Below are 27,676 nucleotides of genomic sequence, written 5' to 3'. Positions count from 1 at the left end.
AAATGCAAGCTGGATTCAGAAGAGGACACGGGATGAGGGATATCATTGCTGATGTCAGATGGATCTTGGCTGAAAGCAAAGAATACCAGGAAGATACTTACTTGTGTTTTGTTGACTATGCAAAAGCATTTGACTGTGGATCATGACAAATTATGGATAACGCTGGGAAGAATGGGAATTCCAGAACACTTAATTGTACTCATGAGGAACCTATGCATTGAACAGAACAAGGGGGATACTGCATGGTTTCAAATCAGGAAGGGACTGTGTCCTTTCACCATACTTAATTCAGTCTGTATGCTGAGAAAATAATCCAAGAAGCAGGACTATATGGAGAAAGAATGTGGCATCAGAATTGGAAGAAGACTCATTAACAACCTCTGACGTGCAGGTGACACAACCTTGTTTATTGAAAGTGAAGATGACTTGAAGCACTTAATAATGAAGATCAAAGTCTGTAGCCTTCAGTATGGGTTATACCTCAACATAAAACAAAAATCCTCGCAACTTGACCAATAAGCAGCATCATGATAAATGGAGAAAAGATTGAAGTTGTCAAAGATTTAATATTACTTGGTTCCACAGTCAGCACCATTGGAAACATAAGCAGCATCATAATAAACGGAGAAAAGATTAAAGTTGTCAAAGATTTCATATTACTTGGTTTCACAGTCAACACCATTGGAAGCAACAGTCAAGAAATCAGACAAAATGTTGTACTGGGCAAATCTACTGCAAAAGACCTCTTTAAAGTGCTGAAGAGCAAAGATGTGTCTTTGAAGAGTAAAATGTGTGCCTAACCCTCTGGTAGCATAGTACCTAAGGCACTTGCCTGCTAACCAGAAGGCTGGTGGTTCAAACCCACCAGCCACTCCTCGGAAGGAAGGTTGGGCAATCCTACTTCGGTAGTGATACTGCCTCAGAAACCGAAGGAGGGGTCGCTATGAGTCGGAGCCTCGATGGCATATAACAACAACAACCACCACCCAAGCCATGGTATTTTCAATCACCTCACATGCCTGTGAAAGCTGGACAGTGAGTAAGGAAGGCCGAAGAAGACTTGATGCTTTTGAGTTGTAGTGCTGATGAAGAATACTAAAAATACCATTACTACCAGTAGAACTAACAAATCTGTCCTGGAACAAGTGCAGGAAGAATGCTCTTTGGAATCAAGAATGGCCAGACTTCGTCTCACCTACTTTGGTTTTGTCAGAAGAGACCATTCCCTGGAGAAGGATATCATGCTTGGTAAATTGGAGGGTCATCGAAAAAGAGCAAGGCTCTCAGCGAGATGGATTGATACAGTGACTGCACCGATGGGCTCAGGCATAGCAAACATTATGAGGCTGGCACAGGACCGGGCAGTGTTTGGTTCTGTTGTACATAGGGTCACTATGAATTGGAGCTGACTCAACAGCACCTAACAGCATACATACATACATACAGGAAGGTATACATATGTGTACAGCTCAGTGAATATTCACAAGCTGATTGAAAAAAACAAAGACTAAAAGATAGGAACATTATGAATGTTCACATCATCCTTGCACTGGGACAGTGTACTCTGAATGTTCTGGTTTTAGTACATGTGCTACCAAAGGGACATCAAAGTGGAACTGTCAGAGTAATGACAGCATATAGGTGCTATCAAGTCGATTCTGACGTGGCATGCATCCCTATGTGTTATAGAGTAGAACTGAGCCCCCTAGAGTTCTTTAGGCTGTGGTGTTGATGGAAGCAGATCTCCAGGCTTGTCTTCCATGGTACTGCTGGGTAGGTTCAAACTACCAGCCTCTAGGTTAGCAGTCAAGCACAAACCTTTTGCACCACTTAACTCCCACTGCTATTTGAGTCGTATCTGACTCATGGCGACCCCTCCTTGGGTTTCTGAGACTGTATCACTACAGAGGTAGATTGCCCAACCTTCCTTCTGAGGAGTGGCTGGTGAGTTTGAACCACCAGCCTTCTGGTTAGCAGTCAAATGACTTAGGCACTATGCTACCAGAGCTCCTATGAGTCCGAGCTGACTTAACGCAGCACCTAACAACAACCGCTTAGGGACACCAAAGCTTAGGGACCTATAATGATAGCATGCTGTTGTTAGGTAGCATCAAGTTGATCTTTTACTCATAGCTACCCCATGTATCAGAGTAGAACTGCCCCATATGGATTTCTAGGCTATAATCTTTATGGGAGCACATGTCTAGGTCTTTATCCCACAGTGCCCCTGGATGGTTTTGAACAGCCAACCTTTCAGTTTACAGACAAGCACTTAACTGTTGTGCCATCAGAACCTCTTCATGATAGTATCATTGTTGTGTGCTATTGAGTCGATTCCAACTCATAGCAACCTTATAGGACAGAGAACAGCCCATTAGGGTTTCTGCTTTAATCTGTAATCTTTGCTGGAGCAGATCACCAGATCTTTCTCTAGTGGATCCGCTGGTGAGTTCATACCACTGACCTTTTGGTTGGCAACGAAGTGCTTAACTATTGGGCCACCAGGGCTCTTTAATGTTGGCATGCTGTTGTTAGGTGCCATCAAGTCAATTTCAACTCATAGTGACCCTGACTTAGTAGGATTCCTACTGTGGGCAAGGCACTGTTTAAGCACATGTATATTCTCTCATTTAATCCTCTCAGTAATTCTTGTGAGATAGGCTCTTTTCTCCATGTTTGCAGACCCAGAAACATAGAAAAGGGTATAATTTAGAAGTTTTTCTGTGTGTTGGACACTTCATGGAGCACTTCATGGTCATAATCTCATTTCATTTCCATGCCATCTCTGAGAGGCAGATACTATTATCTATCATCCTCTTTTACAGATGTAGAGGCTACAACTCAGAAAAGTAATCTGCTCACAGTCAAAGCTTTTAAGTAACACATCTGGTATCTGCACAGGCCATTTGACTCCACAGCCTGCAGTCTTAACCACTAGAACTGAAGGTTGGTGTATTACCAAAGGGTAAATCACACAGATAACCAGATGGAAAAGGAGGAGTGTAGTCAACTAAGCTTTGTTCAATGCCATTTCCAAAGGCTGTACCAAGAAGAGATAGAGGTAGAGATAGAGTAGGGTGGAGTCTGTCTCCGTAGTCCTTGGAACCATGAAGATACTCAGTCAACCAGATCTTGATCCCTTTCTAATGAAGTAGTGATAGCAACCTTCCAGGAGCTCCTGATTTAACATAGCAGTCTAAACAAACAAGCAGTGCAGGTCACAGGCCTGGTTTAAAGGAGTGGTGAGGGGCTCAGGTTCAGCTGTTCCTTCTCTGAATGGAGAATCAGGCAAAGGTAGAGCTGGAAAAGGCTCTCAGGTCAACCACCTACTCCTCAGACAGGAAATGGGCCAAGCAGGTGGTAAAAGGTCACCCCAAGTGGACCTGGAGTTGGAATGCAGGCCTCCCCTGAGGAGCCCTCTCCAGCACATAAGACTGTCTGGCCTCCTGTCCTCTGCATCTCCTTCCGGTCACATTCACTATATTGTTCCTATTGAAAAAAAAAAACTGTCTTTGAGTCGGATGTGACTCATAGTGACCCCTCCTTGGGTTTCCAAGGCAGTATCACTACAGATGTAGATTGCCCAACCTTCCTTCTGAGGAGTGGCTGGTGGGTTTGAACCGCCAGCCTTATGATTAGCAGTCAAGTGCCTTAGGTACTATGCCACGAAAGTTCCTATTCTTCCTATAGTTCTTCAGAATTCTGGGTTTAAATCTTCTGGCAAACGTGCATAAATTTTCCAGGTTTCTGAATAACTTCTTGTTGTTAGGTGCCATCGAGTCATTTCCAACTCATAGTGACCCTGTGTATAACAGAACAAAATACTGCCCGGTCTTGTGCCATCCTCACAGTTATTCCTGTGGTTGAGCTCCTAGCTGCACCTCTATGCCAGTCCATCTCGTTGATGATCTCCCTCTCTTTTGCTGACCCTCTACTATACCAAACATGAGGTCCTTCTCCAGGGACTGATCTTTCCTGATAACATGTCCAAAGTACAGAAGACAAAGTTTCACCATCCTCCTTTCTAAGGAAGGTTTTGGCTATATTTCTTCCATGATAAATTTGTTCATTCTTCTGGCAGTCCATGGTACATTCAATATTCTTTGCTAACACCATGGCTCAAAGACATCAGTTCTTCTTCAGTCTTCCTTATTCATTGTCCAGCTTTCCCTGGCATGTCAGTGACCCAGAAGTGTGCTTCGGCTGTTAAAGTGATGAGGTTGCCTCCCAAAATACAAGTGCTGTTTACTTAATAAGTCATCCTGATGGAGCAGCCAATTCAGCATCACCTCTGGTGGACCACAGTGGTCTCTGAGGGTAATGTGAAAATCAGAAATAATACTTCTCAAAAAACAGACTTAAAGGGCCAAGCAGACAGACTGCAGCTTTTCTGGGGCCTCTAAGGGAGTCTGTTGATGGGAACTTCTTGGTGGCTGTGAGGCAGGCAGAGAAGAATTCCAGGTTTATCATTGAGCTGCCATCCTCCCTTCTCTGTGATTAAAACACCCCGTGCCATTTTCCCCAGCCGTGTCATCTGTCCTGTTGGTGTGCTACGCCTTTTCCCCTCTAAATGGACTACTTTTGTAACTAGAGAGTTGTATGTGTTGGGGAAAGGACTTAGGATAGCATTTTTGCCTGCTTTATGGGCTGCCTTTTAGAATTATAGATGTATGCTGGTTTTGCAATTTGATTTGTCTTTGATATTTAAGGATTAATATTTATTGAGTTTCTTTTGTCAAAAACTGATTAAATTCATGGCATTTCTGTCTACACATAGCATTTTTTTCTTTCTGAACAAATTCTGTATTGAGAGTACTTTGGCATGGTCTACTTCAAATAACTTAGCTTAGAGAATAAGCTGATCTCTGTGGTGTTTTTAGTTTAAGCTCCAAGCACATTGAGCCACAGACTTTTTTTTTTTTTTTTTTTTAAATGGAGGCACAAGCTTTCATTCCATCTGATAGCAGCATTTCCCATCAAAACATGGTCACTATTGATGTGCATAATTGATCACTTTATTAACTGTGGGAAAACAAAGCCTTATTGAGGTAATAAAGCATAACTTCATTATATCCTGTATTTAGAGAGCAAACATGTTATAATGTGTCTGACAGGTCCCCATTTCAAGGCTGATTTTGATCATGATAATGTTTAAGACTCATTGATCGTACTCTAATGGAATTTTTCTTTCTGTAGGCCTCTTGTGAAGAGCTGAAAGCTGCCTACCGGAGGCTGTGTATGCTGTACCATCCAGACAAGCACCGAGACCCAGAGCTCAAATTACAAGCAGAACGACTATTTAACCTTGTTCACCAGGCCTATGAAGGTCAGTGGACAGCTGGGCTTTGCAGAAACACCCTGGTAGCAGATAATCGATTTTTAAGAAACTTGATTTGTAGAGTACAGGCAGTCCCCAGATTACGATCAAATTCCCTTCCTATGTCTGTCTTTAAGTCGAATTTGTACGTAAGTCAGAACAGTTAGGTACAGTATGTAACTAACGTCAGTTAGTCAAATGTTTGCCTCAGTATACAGTATATAGGGAGCTCTGGTGCCACTATGGTTAAAGCATTGGGCTGCTAACCAAAAGGTCGGTAGTTTGAACCCACCAGCTGCTCCATGGGAGAAGGATGAAGCAATCTGCTTCCGTAAAGATTTATAGCCTTGGAAACCCTATGGGGCAATTCAACTCTGTCCTATTGGGTCACTGTGAGTTGGAATCAACTCAGTGGCAGAAGAAGTGGGTATATAGTCTATAATGAGCCTTTTCTATGCATAAAAAAACATTGAAGAAACACTTCCAGATACATTAAAACATCTATAATATAGTAATACAGTAATAATAATGATTGGATGCATGGTACATGCCCATTTGTTATTTTGAACCATTGTATATACCCTGAATTTTTAGTGTAATAGGCTTTACGGGGGTTGGTTCGTAACCACAAATTGTATGTAAGTTAAGTTTGTAACCCAAGGACTGTCTATATAGGGGAAAAAAAAAGAAGTGTTATAAAAGAAGTAATTCCATTTAGTACTTTTTATTAAGAGTTGTTTGAAAGAATAGTATTTTGCTTTGGAAAGCAACATGTGTCCAGTAATAGGAAAGGAGAGAGATACAGGTAAGTGGGAGACCAGGTTCTGAATTGCAGAATACTCAAGTTTTAGATTATTAAATAGTTCTTTTCTGAAAAGAATCCTTAGAGGTGAAAGGCTGATGATTATGAGAAAGCTTTTTTGTGTATAAGAAAATGCAAGAACATTTTTTTCATCAGAAAGTGATTTTATTGATTGTATAGCATTCAGTAAAAAGTCTTAACAAGAGAGAAAATAGTGATGTTAAGAAGGTTAATAGAAAAATAAGATTAAACAAATTCAGATTTCTGTACTTCTGTCTTATGTATATCAGAAAGAAAAAATGTGTTATTTTCTTTTTTTGTAAAATATTAAAATCGTTCTGAGAACATGTATGAAATATATTATTAATTCCCAAACTATTTGTTAGTTTGCCCCTTAATTAATTAGACAGACTACACATCAGAAAATGTGTGTTTTCACAAAATAAAGATTTCTCATTGTAGACCTAAAAGCATATATTGTATGTTGTTGTTGTTATGTGCCGTCGAGTCGGCCACGACTCATAGCGACCCCTCCTTGGGTTTCCGAGGCAGTATCACTACGGAAGTAGGATTGCCCAACCTTCCTTCCGAGGAGTGGCTGGTGGGTTTGAACCGCCAGCCGTCTGGTTAGCAGGCAAGTGTCTTAGCCACTATGCTACCAGAGCTCCTTGTATAGTTATACCTAAAAGTTAGATGTTAATGACCAGCAAAAATCAGGTGTCAGGCACAGTAAGTGTGGCATCCTGTCATTGCCTAATTTCATTCTGTTCATAGGGACATCAGTTTGCCTGTTGGTCTTGACCAAATGCCTTTCCTTTTATCACATTCTGTTGCCTGGATGGCTGGCTTAATTTTACTGCTGTGTCTGAATTATCCACACAGCTTGTTTGTATCATTTTAGAGATTTGGGGAAGAGTTAACAGGCAAACCCAACCAATGACTGTGAAAATGCTGCGGCAGCAAACCTGCCCCCAGTGTTGAGCCTAAAGGGAGGCTCGAGTAAAATAGTGAATAAATAATTTGTTATTAAATCCTGCAGATCAACTGACGAAGTTGGGCTCCCATGTTTTCCAACAGTCAGCATTTCTTCCTTGCCCATTAGATTTGAATATGGATAGAATCATTTACATCGTTTTTTAATTAGGCCTAAAAATATATGGGAAGTCTCTGGGGAGGGTAAGATGCAAAGGTCTTGAACAGAAATTGGCAGAGCAGAGAAGGAAGATAAGGACTGTGAGCGTCACCAGCATTTACATCTGGTTTGGATACTCTTTGAATCGCCCTAACCTTTAGGGAGAGATCTTTTTCTGATGTCCTTTAAGCAGTGTGGCCAACACTATTGTGATCAGTACTTTGTGTCTTAGGGTTAAAATGACTTACAAGTAAAGAAGAGAAGTGCAAAAAAATACAGACTTTCTTGTTGGCAGTTGCCATCAATTCTAATTCCTGGAGATCCCATATGTCCAGAGTAGAACTCTCCATTTTTAAGGCTATGACCTTTTGGAAGCAGATTGCCGAGCCTATATTCCAAGGCATCTCTGAGTGGGTTCAAACTGCCAACGTTTGGGCTAGTTATTGAGCACTTAACCATTTGCACCACCCAGGACCCCAGACTTTCTTAGGAGTTAGTAAATAATAAAAAAATATAAATAATAAAATAACATCAGACTTTTCCAGTATCAGAACCTGTCCCTAGGTTTACATGAAGTTTCTTTAGAAACTGAAATTAATTCTTTCAAGCCAATTTATATACTATGGCAGAAATTTACTAAATTCTTTTAAAAACAACATAGCTTCCTACAAAGGATGCCTTACAGTGTCCTAGGTTGGATCAGAAAAACAAGTCCGAGGGATGTAGGAAATAAAGAGGTTCCCTAGGAAGTTGTGATTGGAAAGGAAAGAAGAAAAAAGATGGACTTACGTAATACTGTTGTTAGTGTTGTCTGATGGGACTGAAAGGTAAATTTTGACTTTGTAAACATGTTTGATTTTTAATTTGCAGTGCTTAGTGACCCCCAAACCAGGGCCATCTATGATATATATGGGAAGAGAGGACTGGAAATGGAAGGATGGGAGGTAAGAGAAACTGCGTCTGGAGTCCCAGAAAGGTCATTAAACACAATAAAACAACTCCCAAAACCCACAGATTATGGTAATGTCTTTAAGAACAGTCCCTTTTCTTGCCTTGTATTTGGGTTTAAGGGGTTGAATACTATACTTGGCTTTGCCAGTAACACTGTAAACTTGGGCAAGTCAGTCATTTTACCTTGTCATTCGTTTTCTCACCTGTCAAGTAACAGGTAAGAGAGATGGACTATACCTACCAGTAATTTTTAACCAGAGGATAGGGTTGGGACCAGGCAGGATGCGAGGTTGAGGGAAGACAATACCTGCAAGGGTTCAGTTCTCTCTACACAGACTCCCTTCTACCCTCCACAGTTCTGTGCTTCTCTCTCCGTCTTAGGTTCAAATAACTGCATTTAGGAAATGTTTCTCTTGGTATTGTTGTGTGCATGTCAATAAAATAGAAGCAGAAAAAAGTTGAGAACTACTGGATTAAATTTTCTCAAATGACCCTTCCAACTCTGATGATCTGTAATGTTGTGGTTGTTAGCTGCCACTGAATAGCCCCAATTGTGACCACTGCACAAGAGAATCGCTGCCCAGTCCTGTGGCTCCCCATGACCAGTTGCAGACCTGCACCATCCCCATGATGTTTTGCAGATCAGACAGTTGTGATAATGGAACATACAAAATCTTGTCCAATATAATAAAGTTAAAAAATACAGCAGGTATCTATCAAACAGGTTAATCTGGATGCCATGCTATGTGAGAACAATAGACTAGAATTCAAAAGACTCCCTTTGTTTCTTTTGCTAAACCACTAGATACCAACCCTCGGGCAAGTCATTTGGCTGCTTTGTGCTTCTATTTTATTACCTGAAAAACAAAGATGTGCGAAGCAGGTAGAAAAATGAGTGCAAAAATTGGTTGCAAAACTCTAAATTGCTATAGGAATATATAGATGTTACTAACTTAATTGGTTCTAATTACCAAGAAGTTTTGATAAACTGTTAACATTAAATTGAGTATCATTGAGGTTTTTTTTTTTAATCATCATGTAAGATTTCCCTTGAAGTTATTTTAGTATTTAATCTTGAACAAGTGTACCTATCTCTTCTAATTCTAATACACAGACCTTCTAAATGCCCTGAGATAGGGCATAGAAGAGAGGCAAAATGGATTCCATTCTCTTTTCCACTGCTGCTTAATATTGGTGTTTTGTGGGCCATAGCAAACCTACTGCCATGTTTTGATTACCCCATCCATGAATTGTAGTTGTTTACTTTTAAAACTTGGGAGATTTTGCATGATATCCACTCTTTTGTCTTCTCTTGAAAAATCAGATCTGGTAACACTGGATCTGAACTCCCACATGAGGCAGCACTCAGCTAAATCTGAGGCACCCTTGCCCTTCTGTACAGCCCAGTCTGTCCCAGTCCCTACCACTCCCTAGTATTATACCTACTCCTTTATGTGTCCTGCCTGGTACCAAAAGGCATTTGATTTGTGGCCTCTAGGTTGATGGAACTAGCAATGCTTCCTGTCACATTGGTTCAGTGTAGCTAAGTGTTAAGGTTAATAACTTAGCATTTTTTCACTCAAAAAAGGAAAATAGAATCCTGTTTTACTTATTCAATTTTTCCTCATATTAATTAATTACACTACTGATAGAAAACAGTATCAATAAAGCTACCTTGTTTGGTTTTTTTTATGTGGATTGGTTATAGCTTTTCATGGCAGCAGGCAGGGTCACTGCAAACTGTAGGCCCCTATAATAGTTTGCTAGGGCTGCTATAACAAGGTACCACAAGCTAAGTACCTTGTTACAGCAGCAATAGAAAACTTAAAACAACAGAAATTTATTCTCTCACAATTCTGGAGACTAGAAGTCCAAATTCAGGGTGTTACCAGGTCATGTTCTCTTTGAAGTCTCTACGGGAAGATCCTTCCTTGTCATCTCTCAGCTTTAAGTAGCCCCAGACATTCCTTGGCTTGTGGCAGCACCACTCCAATCTCTGTCTCTGTCTTCACATGGCCATGTTCCCTCTGCAGCTGTGTGTCTCTTCTCTTTTTATAAGGACACCAGTCATACTAGGGCCCACTTTACTCTAGTATGACCTCTTGTTAATTTAACTAATTACTTCTGCAAAAGCCCTGTTTCCAAATAAGGTCACATTCAGAAGTTACAGGGGTTAGGGCTTCAACATATCTTTTTTGGTGACACAGTTCAACCCATACCAACCCCTATTACCTATTACCCCTTCTGAGTCTGGGTTTTTAATTCCCAGCAGCATTATCCTAACTCTAATTGGAGCAATGGAGCAGTATCTTCCTGGCAAAGTATTTCACGGTTTCCCGTTGCCAAACCAGAATATCTGCCGACAAAAATCACAACAAAACCCCAGGCAGTAGTGATTGTAAAGCTCTGTAGGCAGTTGCAGGGGTGAATACACCTTTGAATGTGCTTTTATATTCTTATTTTCTAGTGAACTACTTCAAGGAAGTTAAGTTCTCATCAATCAGAATGTGGCCTGGTTTTTTTTCATCTTAATGCTAAGCCTTCACTGTAAGATAAAAATGCCTTCAGTGAAGACTATGTGGAGATACCTCCCCAGATATTTACGCAGAGATGTGTCAGTGCCTAACATACCATAGGAAAATTGAACCCATTATTTATACTTGAAGGAAGAGTCTCACTGAACTCAAGCTCATTTTATGGAGCTAGCATCAACATCCCTTAGAGGGATTCCTGCAGCCGGATGAATTGTTTAATATGAGGCTTCTCCTACTTCTGTAATCGCTACCACTCCAGGGGGGAAAGCTGTATTCCCTTCATGCTGTTGCGAGTATTTTTAGACTATTAAACTTTTCCAATTGCTGAAGTATATCCATTTACCGCATATTTGTTAGGCTAAGTGCCTTGTCGTTAGTGGAGAGTGAAGGATATTGTTAATGCCCATTGGTGTCACTAGGGTTGGTGTCACCTCATCCCCATGGAACTACCTCCTTCTGTACCAGACCATACAGACTCTTTAGTAATGTTTATTTTCAATTTTAATCATGGAATGTAATGTGGTAAATATAGTTATAAATTGCTTAAATGTAATATTTCTTAGATTATATAAATACTGACAACAAAATTGTTTCATAAAATCCTTCTACATTGAATTACAACATTATTAGTAACTTGAACAGAAGACTTTTTTGATTTTTGTCCTTCTCTTCCTTTAATAACTGCTTCATTCTCAAAGTTTTCGATAAAGGTTCACTGATACTAATTACCACAACATTGTAGCTAAAACACCAGAAAATTTGACAAAATTAGAGACTGTAAAAACACCAGCAGCAACAAAAACAATACCACGTGCTTCTAGTGCATGCAGGCAGAACCACGGGATTCAAGGCATTATTGTAATTGGGTAATAATGACATCTCTGACCAGAGAGCAATTGAAGGCTCAAAAAGTAAATTAACATAGAGGTTTAGCCCTGTTAGTATATTGATACATGTAAGCTGGGCTTACAAAAAATGTTTTTGTTGTTTTAACTCACTACAAAGATACATTTCTGCTAAAACACTACACAAAAGGGCACCCCCTCCAACAGCATCACATAGTGGGGTCTGCACCCCCTTACCCCTCCAGTAATGCCACTGTTAATGTCCCAGATGTCTGAGATGCCTTGAATCCAGAGATCTCAAAGCACTCCACAAGATTGTCACTCCCTGTGCTGCAGTAATATTAGCTCCCATCTTATTGGTAGAACCTGGAAGTGAAATTTGAGCTTTTTTAGATTGTGTAAAATATTGGCACTGTTTTCAATCATCTGATACATTTTTGTGACCTTCAAGAGACTTTGTCATCCTCTGGCAGGATTCCAAAGGAGTGAGATATAACAGTTCCCAACTTGTAAAAACACCCATTTGAGTTCTTGAAATTGGTTGGCAGTTTTTGTGGGGATGTCCACGTTGAAAAGGAATTTGATGTTTTCTTCACAATGGCCAAAATCCAACCTTGATCTGTGAATCTGACAAAGGCTGGCAAGTGGAGTAGAAACCAACAGCTCAGATCATCTGCAGAAATCACTTCCAGACTCTGGATTACATTTAGAGGTGCCTCCTTTGGCCCGGGTCATCCATAATTTAACTTTGGGCTGCAGTTGTTTACATTACCGTTTTTCACTTTACATGACCCATATTTCTCTTCAACTTCAGTCTTACAATGTATAAGAAAGGTTTTTTAAAAAAATAAAATGGTAAACTAGATGTCCAGGAGTCGATTATGACTCATGAGTCCACACACGTGAGACTAGAACTGTGCTCTGCAGGGTGCTCAGTCACAGATTTTTCCGAAGTAGATTGCCAAGCCTTCCTTCTGAGACCTGGAAAGATAAACCTCCATTAAAAGTTGACTAGTTGTGCTAGGGCCAAGATCATGAGAAATATAGAAAGACTGAGAAATTGTCACAGACCAGAGGACACTAAGGAGATATGACAACTAACTGCAATATGGTGTCCTCATTTGGACCCTAGAATGAAAGAAAGATGTTATGGGAAAACCAGTGAGATCTAAAAAAGTCTGGGCCTAGTTAATGGTAGTGTACAGATGTTAGTTTCTTAGATTCATCAAGATGTTCCCGGTTGTGTAAGATGTTCACATTCAGGGAAGCTGGGTAAAGGGTATATAAGAACTTTCTACATTGCTGTGGCAACTTTCTAAAGTTGTAGATAATTTTCTAAAATTATTCCAAAATAAAGCATTGACTTGCTAGAATCATAGCATTTTAGAACCAGACAGCATGTCAGGAATCATCTAATTTAAACCCCCTCATTTTGGAGCAGACAAACTGGTGCTTAGAGAGGCAAAGTGATTTGCCTGAGGTTAAAGGTAATGTCCAGGCTAGAGAACCCAGGTTTCCATCCTCTTCCCACTGTGCATCTAGATTTTAGAGATCTCCTTATCCCCCATTTCTGCAAAGTAGTCTTCTTGGCTGCCACAGGCTAGACTTAGTAGGTGAATGGTCACAGTGAACAATATATATATAAATTCATGTTCACTGGCTGCATGTGATATTTCTGTTCATGAAGATCATTGAGAATATCTGATATTTACCAGTTGTGCAGTTTAGAATGCTGTGTTCCTAGATGCTTATGCCTCAAGGTTGCTGAGATGGAAAAAAAAAATTGTGAGTTCCAGCTGGCTTAGTTTTATTCCATTCCCCATCCTAATGTGCTCTGTTTAAAGAAGGATATAAATAATAAAGGATGTAGGGGACCTGTGGGAGCAAAGCGTGAGATGCCCTGCCTGGCTAGATGTCTTCACTGCTCTAGAGGGGGCAGCCACTTTGACTTTGCAATTGGCTCTGACTATGTGCCAACTATTTCTAAAACTTGAGTAAATTATGACTAGAAATGGAATGACCTGACACCTTTGGAATATCTGCCTCTTTAGCTTATCACCGTGTGTCAGAGAGAACGTCATTTATGGCTGTTAATCACTCTTCAGAGGTTAAATAGCTAGAATTCTTGAGCACAAATCTTGTCCTGCTTTGGCCTCTGTGGAGCCTGATGCTTCCTAGTCATTTGGATTTCCTGCAGGGTTTAACTCTGGGATTTTAATTCCTGGAATTGTATAATAAATCTGTTTATGGAAGAAAAATCAGTATATGGGCATATTCATGGGTCTGTGTGTGTCATTGGTTACAGTTATGGCTAATCAAACATGTTTAATCTACCTTTTAAAGATAGCATCTTACTGAATAGAAAAACCAAACTCACTGCCATCGAATCAATTCCGACTCATAGTGACCCTCTTTGGGTTTCTGGGGTGGTAAATCTTTACAAAAGTAGATTGTCCAGTCTTCCTTCTGCAGAGTGGCTGGTGGATTTGAACCGCCAACCTTCTGGTTAGCAGTCACATGCCTTACGCTCTATGCCACCAGAGCTCCTGTTGAATAAAAACCAAAAAACCAAATTCACTGCCGTTGATTCAGTTCCAACTCATAGCGACCCCTTCTTGGGGTCTTTGGGTATCTCTATGGAAGTAGATTGTCCAGTCTTCCTTCCAAGGACTGGCTGGTGGGTTTGAACTGCCAGCCTTCTGGTTAGCAGCCAAATGACTTAGGCACTATGCCACCAGGGCTCCCTCCTATTGAATAGAGTATTCAATTATGAAACCTTCATTCAAGTTAGGAAGAGCTTCTCATCCAGCCCTAAAGCCTCACACCCAGATGCTCCTTGTCCTTAGTAATGTGTCACTTAGGCCACCATTGGCTGGGATCTAGATCATTGGTGATAGCACAGTCACATGTTCACTGAACTGGGATTTAAAAGAGCTCTGGTGGCACAGTGCCTCAGCCTCTGACTGCTAACCAGACAGTTGGCAGTTCAAACCCACCAGCTGCTCTGTGGAAGGAAGATGGGGCTATCTACTTCTGTAAAGATCTACCACCTCAGAAACCCAGTGGGGGTCACTATGAGTTGGAAATGACTCGGTGGCAGTGAGTTTGGTTTTTTGGAATGATTAAAAAAATGTTTAAAATCCTCAAACTTAAGGGCCCTAATATTTGGTATAAATAGACTACCAAGCATAATTCAAAATGCACCAACAGCAGAAGAGAAGCCAGATGATTGGGACCTTCTAAAAATTAAATGTTTATGTGCTTCCAAAGACTTCTCCAAAAGAGTCAAAAGAGAACCTACAGATTGGGAAAAAATATTTGGTAATAACATATCTGACAAGGGACTTAATCTCTAGAATTTATAGAACACTCCAACACCTCAATAACAAAAAGACAAACAATCCAATTAAAAAATGGGCAGAAGACATGAACAGACACTTCACCAAGGAGGATATTCAAGCGGCCAACAAACATATGAAGAAATGCTCACGATCATTAGCTATTAGAGAGATGCAAATCAGAACAACAATGAGATACCATCTTGCTCCAGCACTAGTAGCAAAGTTCAACAAGACAGAAAATAACAAATGCTGGCGAGGTTGTGGAGAGATTGGGACTCTCATACACTGCTGGTGGGACTGTAAAATGGTACAACCATTGTGGAAAGCAGTATGGCGATTCCTTCAAAAGTTGGAGATACAAGTGCCATTTGACCCAGCCATCCCATTGCTGGGTGTATACCCTAAAGAAGTGAGAGCCATGGCAAGAACGGATATATGCACGCCGATGTTCATCGCAGCACTATTTACAATAGCCAAAACTTGGAAACAACCTAGATGTCCAACAACTGAGGAATGGATAACCAAACTTTGGTACATTCACACAATGGAATACTATGCAACGCTAAAGAATGATGTGGAGTCTGCAAAACACCGCATAACGTGGATGAACTTGGAGGACATTATGCTGAGCGAAATAAGTCAGTCACAAAAGGACAAATATTGTATTAGTCCGTTATTGTAAAAGTTAAGGAAATGTTTATATATTGGAGGACATTTTCTTTGTTGGTTACCAGGGGTGGGAGGGAAGGGGGAGGGAATGCTGTTAGATAGATAGAGATAAATATTGATTTGGGTGAAGAGAAGGGCAATGTACCAAATGTGAGTGACCAATATGGCAGCATTGAGGATGAGAAAGACAGAGAGAGTTACATGGGCAGTACAAACAACAAATATGAACCCCTTTGTAAATACAATACTGAGTTGTTAATGAAAGCAAACATGGGTATAGGGATGGATAGATGGGTGAACAAGCTAAACAATTATGTATGTCTAAATGGAGAGTGTATTCAAGATCATATACAGGGTTGGCAGACAATGGGCCTCTCGAAGAGTATGAAGGGATGGACACTGGGAGGAGGTAACTATGGGGAGGAAGTGGGAGGGGAGCTGCTGCATTGTAAATTTTGGTCAATGACATGAGACAAAGTATATGTGAACTGCTGTATGAAAAGTGAATTTACTCTGTAAATCTTCACCCAAATCCTAATAAAAAAAAAAAAAAAAAGTTTAAAATCAAGGTTGAATGGAATGATTGATTACCTGCCTACATTTCCCTGAAGCCTTTTTATTTTTGTTTTTTGAGCAAGGAAGAGGCTAAAAGAAGATTGAGAAGATAATGGAAACTAAAAAACTCTACCTTGCTTTTGTTTTGTCCTAGATAATAGAGTAGCTGTAAGGAAGTGAAAGTGTCATAAATAGGTACACATGGGCTGGATGTTTTTAAGAACTGAGAGTTTTAAGAATGACCTTGCCATGTCAGGGAAATATAGCCATGAAGGTTTGCAAGGCCACAGAACAGTGACACCAGTTGGGACATTTTATTTGTTCTTAGACAATCTTAAACCACCTTTTATTTTTTTAATTCCTTAAAAATAACCACCTCCCTCTTTTTACCAAAAATAAAAATTAAAAATAAAACCAAACTCACTGCTGTTGAGTCAGATCTGATTCATAGCGACCCCTGCTTGGGTATTCAAGGCAGTATCACTACGGAAGTAGATTGCCCACCCTTCCTTCCGAGGAGTGGCTGGTGGGTTTGAACCACCAGCCTTCTGGTTAGTACTCAAATGCCTTAGGCACTGCGCCACCAGATTATGTCAGCTCCTTATATATGGTTTTTTTTTTTCACTTTCTGGGTCCTTAACTGTCTTTTCCTCTTGACTCTGCCCATAGGTTGTGGAAAGGAGGCGAACACCAGCTGAAATTAGAGAAGAGTTCGAACGGCTACAGAGGGAGAGGGAAGAAAGGAGACTGCAACAGCGAACCAATCCTAAGGTGCACCGGGGGCCGGTTCTAATGAGGGTGTCTTGAAAGGCTTCATCACCAGAGGGCAGTTCTAAAATAATTGGGTGCTGGTAGCTTTTGAAAGTAATGACATGCAGAACTGGCTGGAACAAATTTTGTTTATTTTGTCTCAGAGTGGTATCCTTTCTAGAAAGCAGCTCTCTGGTGGCTATTAGCCAAGCTGCTGCTGCTGCTGCTGCCGCCGCTGCTGCTACCCCAGAGAAGAGTGTTTGAATCACAAGGACTGAAGACAGAAACAATCTCATGGTTTTTCCACGCCAATGACACCTCCCAGGCAGCAACTCAGACTAGTTCTTTAAGAACTTTTCCTCCTCTTCCTCCCCACCCCCTACTCATGTAGAAATAAGTTAAAGGACAGTTGGGGGGAGAGGGGGGACAACCACGTAACAAAGCATCAAGGCCATAGAATGACTTGTGTCTCAGTTAACATTTAGAGAGCGGAATGATCCCAAAGGTTTAGGGCATTTACAGACTGCATTAAGGAGAGGCCCCTGCTTTTGTCACTCCAGGACAGCAGTGTCATGACACCAGTCACCAGGCTGTTTCAACTGCCATAAGGTGGCCCTCTTTAACTTCTGTCTTTGATGGAGTAGAGCCATTTAACCCAGTCACGTTCCTGTGTCTAAGAGTAACTTTTCTGTCATATGTATAATATCTTTCTCCTTCAGTTTGCTAGGGAGATTGTTCAGAATGTGTGCTCCAGCCCTGTACAAATAAGGTATCTTGGTGGCTTTGAGATGCCAGTTGTACTGAATGGCTTATTGAACATGGCCCAGTGTTTAATAAAATGACTTCCATGGATGGGCACTATCAATGTGGTCAGGACGACCTGGCAGGCAGCCTGTCACTGTCATGATAGGGAGCTGGGAGTTCCTCCACACCCCCACCCCAGCCCCACCCTCCTGTCAGCCTCTTCTACAAGGCTCCCATAATGCATTGCAGCTCAGCAGCATTGCTGGGAGGAACGGTGAAACCTCATAAATTAGTAAGAAACCTCAGTATTTTTCTTTGAGTCTCCTAAAGAAAAAGGAAAAAATGCTAGCTTGAGAAACATGTAAACTGAACTTCTGATCAAAATACATTCTAAGAAACAGATTTTAAAAAAACATAAAACTCCTATGACTTTGAGGGGAATCCCTGGAGTAGTTCAAATGCTTAAGTGCTCAAGTACTAAATGAAAGATTGGCTGTCCATATCTGCCCAGAAGCACCTCAGAAGTAAGGCCTGACAGTCTGCTTCCTAAAGGTCACAACCCTGGAAACCCTAAGCAATTCTACTGTGCACATGTGGAGTCACCAGGAGTCAGAAGTGACTCGACAGCAACTAACAGCGACATTTAAAGGACTCCATGTTGAGGGCTCTCCCATCTATTGGAATCCTACATTTTAAAGGGTATCTGTCAATGACAACACCTCCTTTCCTTCCCCCTCACTCTCCCTTCAATAGATGACTTCAGGAGGGCCAAGATACCTTTAGTCAATTGAGGGTTGAGGTCTGAAGCACTAGTTGAAAAAGTCAGGGAGTTTGAGATAATTGGAATAGTTGACAAGCCCTGAGGCATTCTGTCTCTGGGTCCCTTCTCTGACGCCCCTCCCTCCTCCAGCCTGAAGCCCAGGTCCTCCAGTACATTGGGAGGAGGTCTGGTTTGAAAGGCATCGCTGGCAGATGAGGGATGGGGGCTGGCGGGACAGGGGCCTGGCAGGAATAGGCTATTTGTTACATTGTTAGTTTTGCTGTTCTGGCTGGAGTTGCCTAGCATTCAGAGCACTGAAAGGAAAGAGAGCCTCACTCTAGTCCTGAGGCTCTGTGTCCTGTGATAAAATTGGCCATCTGGGTATGTGCAGCAATTGCTTATTGGAATTCTATGGAAATATGTCTCTGAGCCATGTTTCTGTGAAATGAGGGAGCACAGCTGTGATCATTTCATACAAGCACGCAAGTTATTCTAAAATTTCCAATACTTTGCTGCTTCTATAAACTGCTTCCAAATAAATAAAACATTTTTTAACCAGAAATACTGAGTGATAGCCAGATGTTGGCTATGCAACATTCTAAGGAGAGATTTTAAACGGGGATTTTTATTTCATTGCCGAGTTTTGTTTTGCTTTTCAAGATGAGCAGAAAGGCTTTGAACATTCTTATCCTAAGGATAAAGGGGTGATCTTTAAGACGACCACAGGGAGAAGGGTCCTGTTGACCACCGTAGGGATCAGCACTGGCCTATCACCTGGACCCCCACAAAGGACCACAGCTACTTGGGGATTAGCAAACTGGGCCATTTGTGGTGCTGCCACTTGAAACTCTGATGAATGTTTCTTACCGTTATTATCAATGAGAGTTTACTAGGTAGGGATTTTCCAGTTGTATTCATATCCTATATGTTCTTAGTATAGACACACATAGGATGTGTATACCAGGAACAAAAAGGTCCATGTTAGAAATAATGATGCTGACACTAATAAGATGGGACCCAGAGCAAACAGTTTCACCTCTTAGTTTGCTCATGTGTAAAATGAGGACATCTGTCTGAACTCCCATGCCAGGTTGTTAAGAGATTGAAAAAACATGAAAAAGGTGTCAACTTATTAGAGAAAGTTAAGTCTACTATATAAATGCCAAGTGTATGATTATACCAAGGGGAGGTGAAGACTAAATTTTGTTTTGATACTTATTTGACAGAAGTGGAAATTACTTGGCTCACCAAGATACTTCCTTTGCCCCACGATGGCTGAGTTTGGTAGAATCTTTCAGCTAGGATTTGAAAATGGCCCTCTGCCAACTCCATCAGCCCGAGAGGAATCAGTAGAATAGCCAGCTCCAGTGTATCCACTTTTCCTCTTAGCTCCCCACCTGATACACATACACACACACACACACACACACACCAGAGGTAATGTGGGAGAGCCTTGTACTTAGGTCAAGAGCCCTAGATCATGGTCTTTCTACTTTCCAGTCCTGTGGCCTTGGTCACAGCTGTCCTCTGGCCTTAGCCCAGTTTCTCTCTGTGTACTGACTGCATAGGTTGAATTCTTGGACCCCAACAACGTTACTTCTAATACCTTTGCTTTGCCCTAAGGGAGCTCTGTTGGGGTAGTGCCTAAGGCATTTGACTGCTGGCCAGAAGTCTGGCGGTTCAAATCCATCAGCCACTCCATGGAAGGAAGACTGGGCAATCTACTTCCATAAAGATTTACCACCTTGGAAACCCAAAGGGAGTCACTGTGAATCGGAATTGACTCGATGGAAGTGAGTTTAATGGAATAAAATTCTCCCGTCTGTATTTCTTGCTGGAAAATGCCACACTCAGGTTGCTGTGGACTAGCATCTCCCAGGCCTTCCCTGTGGAGCTGTGTCAGGGAAGGAAAACTGGCCAGACAAGACATGAGGATTACCTGCAAGAACCGTGTGTGCTTAGAGTCTGACTAGACCACCCTGGTCATCCTTGTCCGATTTTAAGATCTGTATTTTATTTTGTATAATCCACCTACATTTCTTGCCTTTTAGGAACTAAGCTCATAGAATAGGATGGTTCTATGCTATATTAACTTCATATTGATTATTTTAATTCCTTTCTTTTGTTAATACCCATAAATCTTCTCTCTCTGGACGGCAGCCGCTTTGAGAGTCTTTAGAAGACAACTAGATCCCAGGCAGCGTTGTCTGACTTTATTATTGCCTTCTTAATGAACTTGTTTAGATCCTGTGTGGAGCAGAGGATTAAGTTTAGAATTATTTGGGGGGGCTTGATTGTCTGTCTCTGAGGATATAGATTGCTTTATATTTTTTTGACCTGGTTACGTAATTGTTTCATGGAGATTGTTATATTATTTCCTGGACCATTCCACTTTTCTTTTCCTGGCAAGACCTCCTTTCTGATTTTAGAAAGGCTACATTATCAGTGTCACTGAGAGCTTAAAAACACAATTTAGCTTTATAAGAAAAAAAGTTTAAATACTGTAGTGAAGTGCGTAACTATACAATTTTTTTTTTTTAAATCCCCAAATGTTTTTATTAAAGTGTATTGGTATATAACTCAGTTATATTTAAAGGGTTTGTAAAAAAAAAAAAAAAAAATTTCTTGCTGTGGCTAATGGTTGTAATCATCAGAACGATCCTATGGTTAGTAAGACAGCCTGTTTCTGTGGAAATGATTCTGATGTCAAAAAACTGACTTGACTTGGCTGACATGATCATAGTGCAGAAGAAAAGCCCCTTGAACCCCTACGTTTATTGTGCTCAATAGCAGGAAGAGACAATTTACGGAATGCATAAAAGGGCTGCTATTGAAATTGGAGAAAGTGGGAAATTGTCGTATAAAGAGAAAGGAGGAGAGCCTGGCTAACGAAGTCTGGAAATTGCTATTATATAAAACTGAGGCTTTAGGGAAGAAAGAAGGTAGTTGTCTATTTAAAACAAAAGTCAAACTCACTACATCAAGTAGATTCCAACTCATAGTAACCTCCATTGGGTTTCTAAGGCTATAAATCCTTGGAATTACTGAAGCAGACTGCCTCATCTTCCTTCTACGGGCCAACTGGGGAGTTTGAACCACCAGCCTTTTGGTTAGCAGCCACATCCCTTAACCACTACACCAAAATCACACGTTGTCATTGAGTCATTTCTGACTCAAGTCAATACATGTGTTACAGAGTAGAACTGGCTGAATTGCATAGGAGCCTTTTTTCCCCAACACCACTGGGTGGGTTCAAACCACTAACTTTTCGATTAGTAGTTGAGCGCAAACTGTTTCTGCCTCCCAGGGACCTTTTAGAAGACACAGAGGGATTCACAAGATTTGAAGAACTGTTCCATCCCCATCATGTCAGCATAATCACTTGCAAAGAAGATTTGAGAATTTTCAGATTGCTGTGTATAGATGGGGCAGGGTGGGGTGGAGAGTGATGACTGAGTGGGAGTTGGTCTTAGAAACCCTGCTAAATTTGAGTTTGATCCCCCATAAAATTTGAGAATACAGGTCACTTCCATCTCAGAGAAAATGATTATCACAAGGCTATCATGTTCATCAATTATAAAATGAGCAAATTGCAGATAGCCTCTTATCACCTCTTTTGATGGGATTTTTGAGTAAATAGTTACTATTGAGATCGCGTTTGACAGAAGTTACTCATGTTATCCTTATGGTCAGATAAAGAAATCTAAGCATGAAAGTAATTCAGAAAGATGCATTCCTGGCTGAATGAACACCTGATTCTATAGAGAGGGTTGATGAATATATCATCTCGAGCCTGGTGAAGGAGCTTCTCACTGTGGGAGAGAGGCTTTTCATGCTCAGAACTTCAATGAGTAATGTCAGTGAAGACATGTCTTCACATTCACAAGTCCAAGGCAGAAGGACAAAATCAAGATTCTAGAGATCCCAGTTAACTGGAATGAAACCAAAAAAACAAACTTACTGCCATCGAGTCGGATCCAACTCATAGCAACCCCTCCTTGAGTTTCCAAGGTGGTATCACTACGGAAGTAGATTGCCCAACCTTCTTTCCGAGGAGTGACTAGTGGCTTTGAACCGCCAGACTTCAGGTTAGCAGTCAAGTGCCTTAGGCACTACGTCACCAGAGCTCCTAACTGGAACAAAAGCACAGTAAAATTTAACAAGAATAAATCTGCCGATGAGGGAAGGAAGAAACAGGAAAAAATTAACTGATTGACTTAATATTAGCAACAGTCTAACATATTTTGTGGATTGGGGGATGAATAGGATAAAGATGAGTCATTCTTCATTCATCAATTAATATGGATTTGGTGGCTATAGCATACCAGGCTCTGCTCTATGTGTGGGCATATAGCAGAGAATAAAACACACAAAACCCAGCCCTCATGAAGCTTAACATCCTAGAAAGGGAGACAGATAATATGCAATAAAGATAATACATAATTATATGTTGGATGATGATAAATGCTATGAGGCAGGAAACAGAGCAAGGTAAAGGGGAGAAGGTTGCAGTTTTAAATAGGGTGGTCACACCTCACTGAGAAGGTGACATTGGAACCAAGATGAGAAGGAGATAAGAGAGTTAGCCATGTGGATATTTGAGGAGGGGTATTCCACATGGAAGAAACAGCCAACACAAAGCCTGGAACCGGGGAAAGGTTGGGTAGATTTGAGGAATAAATAGAAAAGAGTCCAGTGTGGCTGGAACAGTGATGGAGAAATTAGTAGCAGTTGAGGGTGAGAAAGTACCTTCATATGCCTGATAGGAAGCAGGTTCAGAAGAACAGAGCCAAAATGAATAAGTGAATATTATAGGAAGATGAGCTAGGATAAGTATAAGGAACATTGAACAAGTCAGGCTACTGTGGATTCATGGAAACTGCACTTTATCCGCTATTTTGTCTTGACATACATACTAAGGACCTCATCTTCCAAGAGGCCAGGGGTATAAAGCTAACATAAAAAAAGAAGATGGAGGACTAATAGGCAGACAAGCTACAAAGACCCTTTTCAACAAAGAAAAGAGAAACCAATTGACAGAGATACAGAAGATAATCCTGGAGCCCTAAACTTTGAAAGGAAGTATACAGAAGTGGATTAGGCACCAACTAGTGGAAAAACCTGAACAAAAACAGGACCTAAGAATAGGCTCTCTTTGTCAAGGATGGCAGGGACATATGGGAGACTGTCAGAGGGAAAGGAGACAGGTGGTGAATGTATAGTGCTGCCAACTAGCAAATAGAGGAGCATAGCACAGCACCCTGCTTACATAGATGACATACAAAGAAAACAAAAATTGTGGGCAAGTCACTCCAACATAAAATCACCAATTAAATATAAACACAAAAACATCACAATGCCTCTGAGAAAACAGAACATCATAGTTCACACAAAGAAGCAAGATAAAGCAGGAGAAACAAGGGACTAGGGTACAGACCCAAAACACATCCCTGAGGAAGACGCAGCATTGGAACTCCCTGAAAAGGAATTCAAAAGAATTATATTTAGGTACCTTCAATGGATTGAGAGAGAGATCAAGGAAAATACTGACAAAATTGGAGAAAACCCTAGAACTATTTCAAAAGACAATACAGGAACAAAATGAAAAATTAGAAATGATACAAAAGTTACAGACAGCTATCCAGAAGATTAATACTAAATTTTCAGAAACAGATAACACATTGAATGGGCTGTTGTTGTTGTTTTTTTTTTGTTGTTGTTGTTGTTATGTGCTGTCGAGTCAGACCCGACTCTTAGCAACCTCTCCTTGGGTTTCCAAGGCTGTATCATTACAGTAGTAGATTGCCCAACCTTCCAAGGAGTGGCTGGTAGGTTTGAACTGCCAACCTTCTGGTTAGCAGTCAAGTGCCTTAGGCACTACACTACCAGAGCTCCCATTGAATGGGCAGAGGAGTGGAATTAAATCAGTGGAAGACAGAATTAGTGAGATTGAAGGCAAATGCTTCAATAGTTCTTTAGAAAGGGATCAATCAGAAAAAAGATCATCAAAACAAAATGAAGAAAGCCTAAAGTTCACGTGGGATACCATCAAAAGGAATAACCTACGTGTCATCAGAATTCCAGAACAGGAAGAGACAAATGAAACCACAGAGAAAATTGTCAGAGATTTGTTGGAAGAGAATTTTCCTGGTATGATGAAAGATGAGAATGTATCCATTCAAGAAGTCCAACAAACCCCAAACAGTATAGACCCCAAATGAAAATCACCAAGACATATTTTCATCAAACTCACCAAAACCAAAGACAAAGAATCCTGACAGCAGCACACAAAAAAACGACAAGTTACCCACAAGGGGCAACCAATAAGACTAAGCTCAGATTTCTCAGCAGAAACCATGCAGGCAAGAAGACAACAGGATGGTATATATAAAACCCTGAAAGAAACAAAACTTCCAACCAAGAATTATATACTCAGCAAAATTGTCCCTCTGATATGATGGTGAAATCAGGGCATTTCCAGATAAGCATAAATGAAGAGAATTTGTTAAAACCAGACCAACCTTACAAGAGATGATAAAGGGAGTCCTTTGGGCAGAGCACCAGCAACAGCGAACAATAACTGACCATTAATACACATGATGACATAACCCAGAAACCAACCCAGTTATAGAAGTATCCAAAGTAAATAAGCCTAAAAGATTGTAAACAGGGAACCAGAGATATCAATTGATAAATGAGGACAACTACAAACTAAAAAGGGGGGAAAAGTGTATAGTTACAGAACTTCTGAATGGTAAGGAAGTCAAGACAACTACAAGATAGAACGGACTGTTCTAAACTTGGGAAGAAAACTATAAATCACAGGATAACCTCCAAGAAAAATGATAAACCTTGACATCAAAATAAAAAGGAGGACCAGCACAGATATTTAGCAAATACTAAAACAGTAGCAACAAAGGAAGTGATAACATGATTTATAAACAAAATGAGCTCAGCACAGAAAATTATATGGAACAAAGAAATCAACACCACAAAAAACATTACAAAATGACAGCAACAAATTCATACTTGTTGATAATGACTTATTTGGAAAAGGACTTATCTCTAAGATTTATAGAAAACCCCAGTTCCTCAACAGCAAAGGGATTAACAATCCAATAGGAAAATGGGCAGAAGACATGAATAGACACTTCACCAAGGAGGCTATTCAGGTGGCCAGCAAATACATGAAGAGATGCTCATGATTATTGGCCATGAGAGAGATGCAAATCAAAATAACAATAAGATACCATCTCACCCCAGTACTGATGGCAAGATTCAACGAGACAGAAAATAACAAATACTGGCAGGAATGTGGAAAGATTGGGACTCTTCATATACTACTAGTGGGACAGTGAAGTGATACCACCACTGTGGAAGGCAGTATGGCGATTCCTTAGAAAGCTGGAATTGGAGATACCATTTGACCCAGCAATCCCATTACTAGGTATATATCCTAGAGAGGTGAGAGCCAGGACAGGAACTATCTGCCACCCATGTTCATTGTAGCACTGTTTGCGGTGGCAAGAGGATGAAGGCAACCTATGTGCCCATCAATAGAGGAGTGGATGACCAACTGTGGTGCATACACACAATGGAGTGCTATGCAGCACTGAGGACTGATGTGGAGTCTACAAAGCACCTCATGGCATGGGTGGATTTGGAGGACATTATGCTGAGTGAAATAAATCAATCACAGAAGGACAAATATAGTTCATTGTTGTGGAGGGTCAAGGAAAGGTTTATATATGGAAGGAAACTTTCTTTGTTGGTTGTCAGGGGTGGAAGGGGAGGGGAGGGAACACTGCAGGGGGTGGGGAAGTGCATTGACCTATGTCACTTCACTTTTGTATATTTTGCTGTACATACATTATATTTCAATAAAATGCATTAAAAAAAAAAAAAAGCTAACATAAAAAATAAGTTTTGAGATGGAAGCTGATCACAGAGCCAGTGCAGAAGTAGATCTCTGGGCCGGCAGCAATGCTCCCACCTGGCTTGGAATTCCTTTCCATCAGAAATGGCCAGGGCCCGTGATGACATCTGGTGGGTGGCTGGGAAGAGGCTGGGCCCTGTCTCTTTCTCCAGACTTTCCTGTGAGTAGTGGTTGCATTTGGTTATAATGAGTTCTCCTGATCAAGAAACATCAGACAGGCTTATAGACACAAGTCTATGAATGTAGAAATAAACAAACACATTTTTGAGATATTAATAGTTTTGAAGTAGCTTCTAGTTTCAAAGAAAAAATACATAAAACCTTGTTGTTGTTTTTGTTAGGTGCCTTTAAGTTGGCTCTGATTCACAGCAACCCTGTGACAACAGAATGAAACACTGCACAGTTCGGCACCATCCTCACAATATTTGCTATGCTTCAGCCCATCATTGGAGCCACTGTGTCAATCCATCTCACTGAGGGTCTTCCCCTTTTTTGCTGACCATCCACTTTACTAAGCATGTTTTCCTTTTCCAGGGACTGGTCCCTTCTGACAACATGACCAAGTACGTGAGACAAAGTCTGGCCATTCTTTTAAGGAATGTTCTGGCTGTGCTTTTCTAAGACACATCTGTTCATTTTTTTGGCAGTCCATGGTATTTTCAATGTTCTTTGCCAACATCACAATTCAAATGCATTAATTCTTCTTGGGTCTTACTTATTCATTGTCCAGGTTTCACATGTGTATGAGACTATTAAAAGATTGACTTGGGTCAGGTGTACCTTAGTCTTCACTTTAAAAAGGTCTTTTGCAGCAGATTTGCCCACTGCAATATGTCACCTGATTTCTTGACTGCTACTTCCACAGACGTTGATTATGGATCCAAGTAAAATGGAATCCCCGACAACTTCAATCTTTTCTCCATTTATTATAATATTGCTTATTTTTCCACTTGTGAGGATTTTTGTTTCTTTATGTTGAAGTATAATCCATACTAAAGGCTATAGTCCCTGATTTTCATCAGTAAGTGCTTCGGGTCATCTTCACTTTCAGCAAACAAGGTTGTGTCATCTGCATATTGCAGGTTGTTAATGAGTCTTCCTTCAGTCCTGATGCCATTTTTCTCTTCAGATAGTTTATCTTCTCAGATTATTTGCTCAGCATACAGATTGAATAAATACGGTGAAAGGATATACCCCCAACACGCACCTTTCCTGATTTTAAACTCTTCAGGATCCCCTTGTTCGGTTTGAATGACTGCCCCTTGGTCTATGTACAGGTTTCTCATGAGCATAATTAAGTGTTCTGGAATTCCCATCCTTTGCAATGTTATCCATAATCC

General features: G+C 40.7%; 1 protein-coding gene across 1 annotated transcript in view; it reads left to right on the top strand.

Moving 5' to 3' along the window:
* Positions 1 to 27,676, top strand: part of DNAJC11 (DnaJ heat shock protein family (Hsp40) member C11) — a 94,325-nt gene that overhangs the window by 27,558 nt on the left and 39,091 nt on the right. Inside the window, exons 2-4 of the mRNA XM_007942588.2 lie at positions 5,197 to 5,326; positions 8,122 to 8,195; positions 16,816 to 16,917. Coding sequence (XP_007940779.1) covers positions 5,197 to 5,326; positions 8,122 to 8,195; positions 16,816 to 16,917 — 306 coding nt within the window. The remainder of the gene's footprint in view (positions 1 to 5,196; positions 5,327 to 8,121; positions 8,196 to 16,815; positions 16,918 to 27,676) is intronic.

Source organism: Orycteropus afer, unplaced genomic scaffold, assembly GCF_000298275.1.
Source record: "Orycteropus afer afer isolate SDZICR_OR568_19922 unplaced genomic scaffold, OryAfe1.0 scaffold00094, whole genome shotgun sequence".
Lineage (NCBI taxonomy): Eukaryota > Metazoa > Chordata > Mammalia > Tubulidentata > Orycteropodidae > Orycteropus > Orycteropus afer.
Note: the sequence above shows the minus strand (reverse complement) of the source record. Positions and strands in the feature narration are given on the sequence as shown.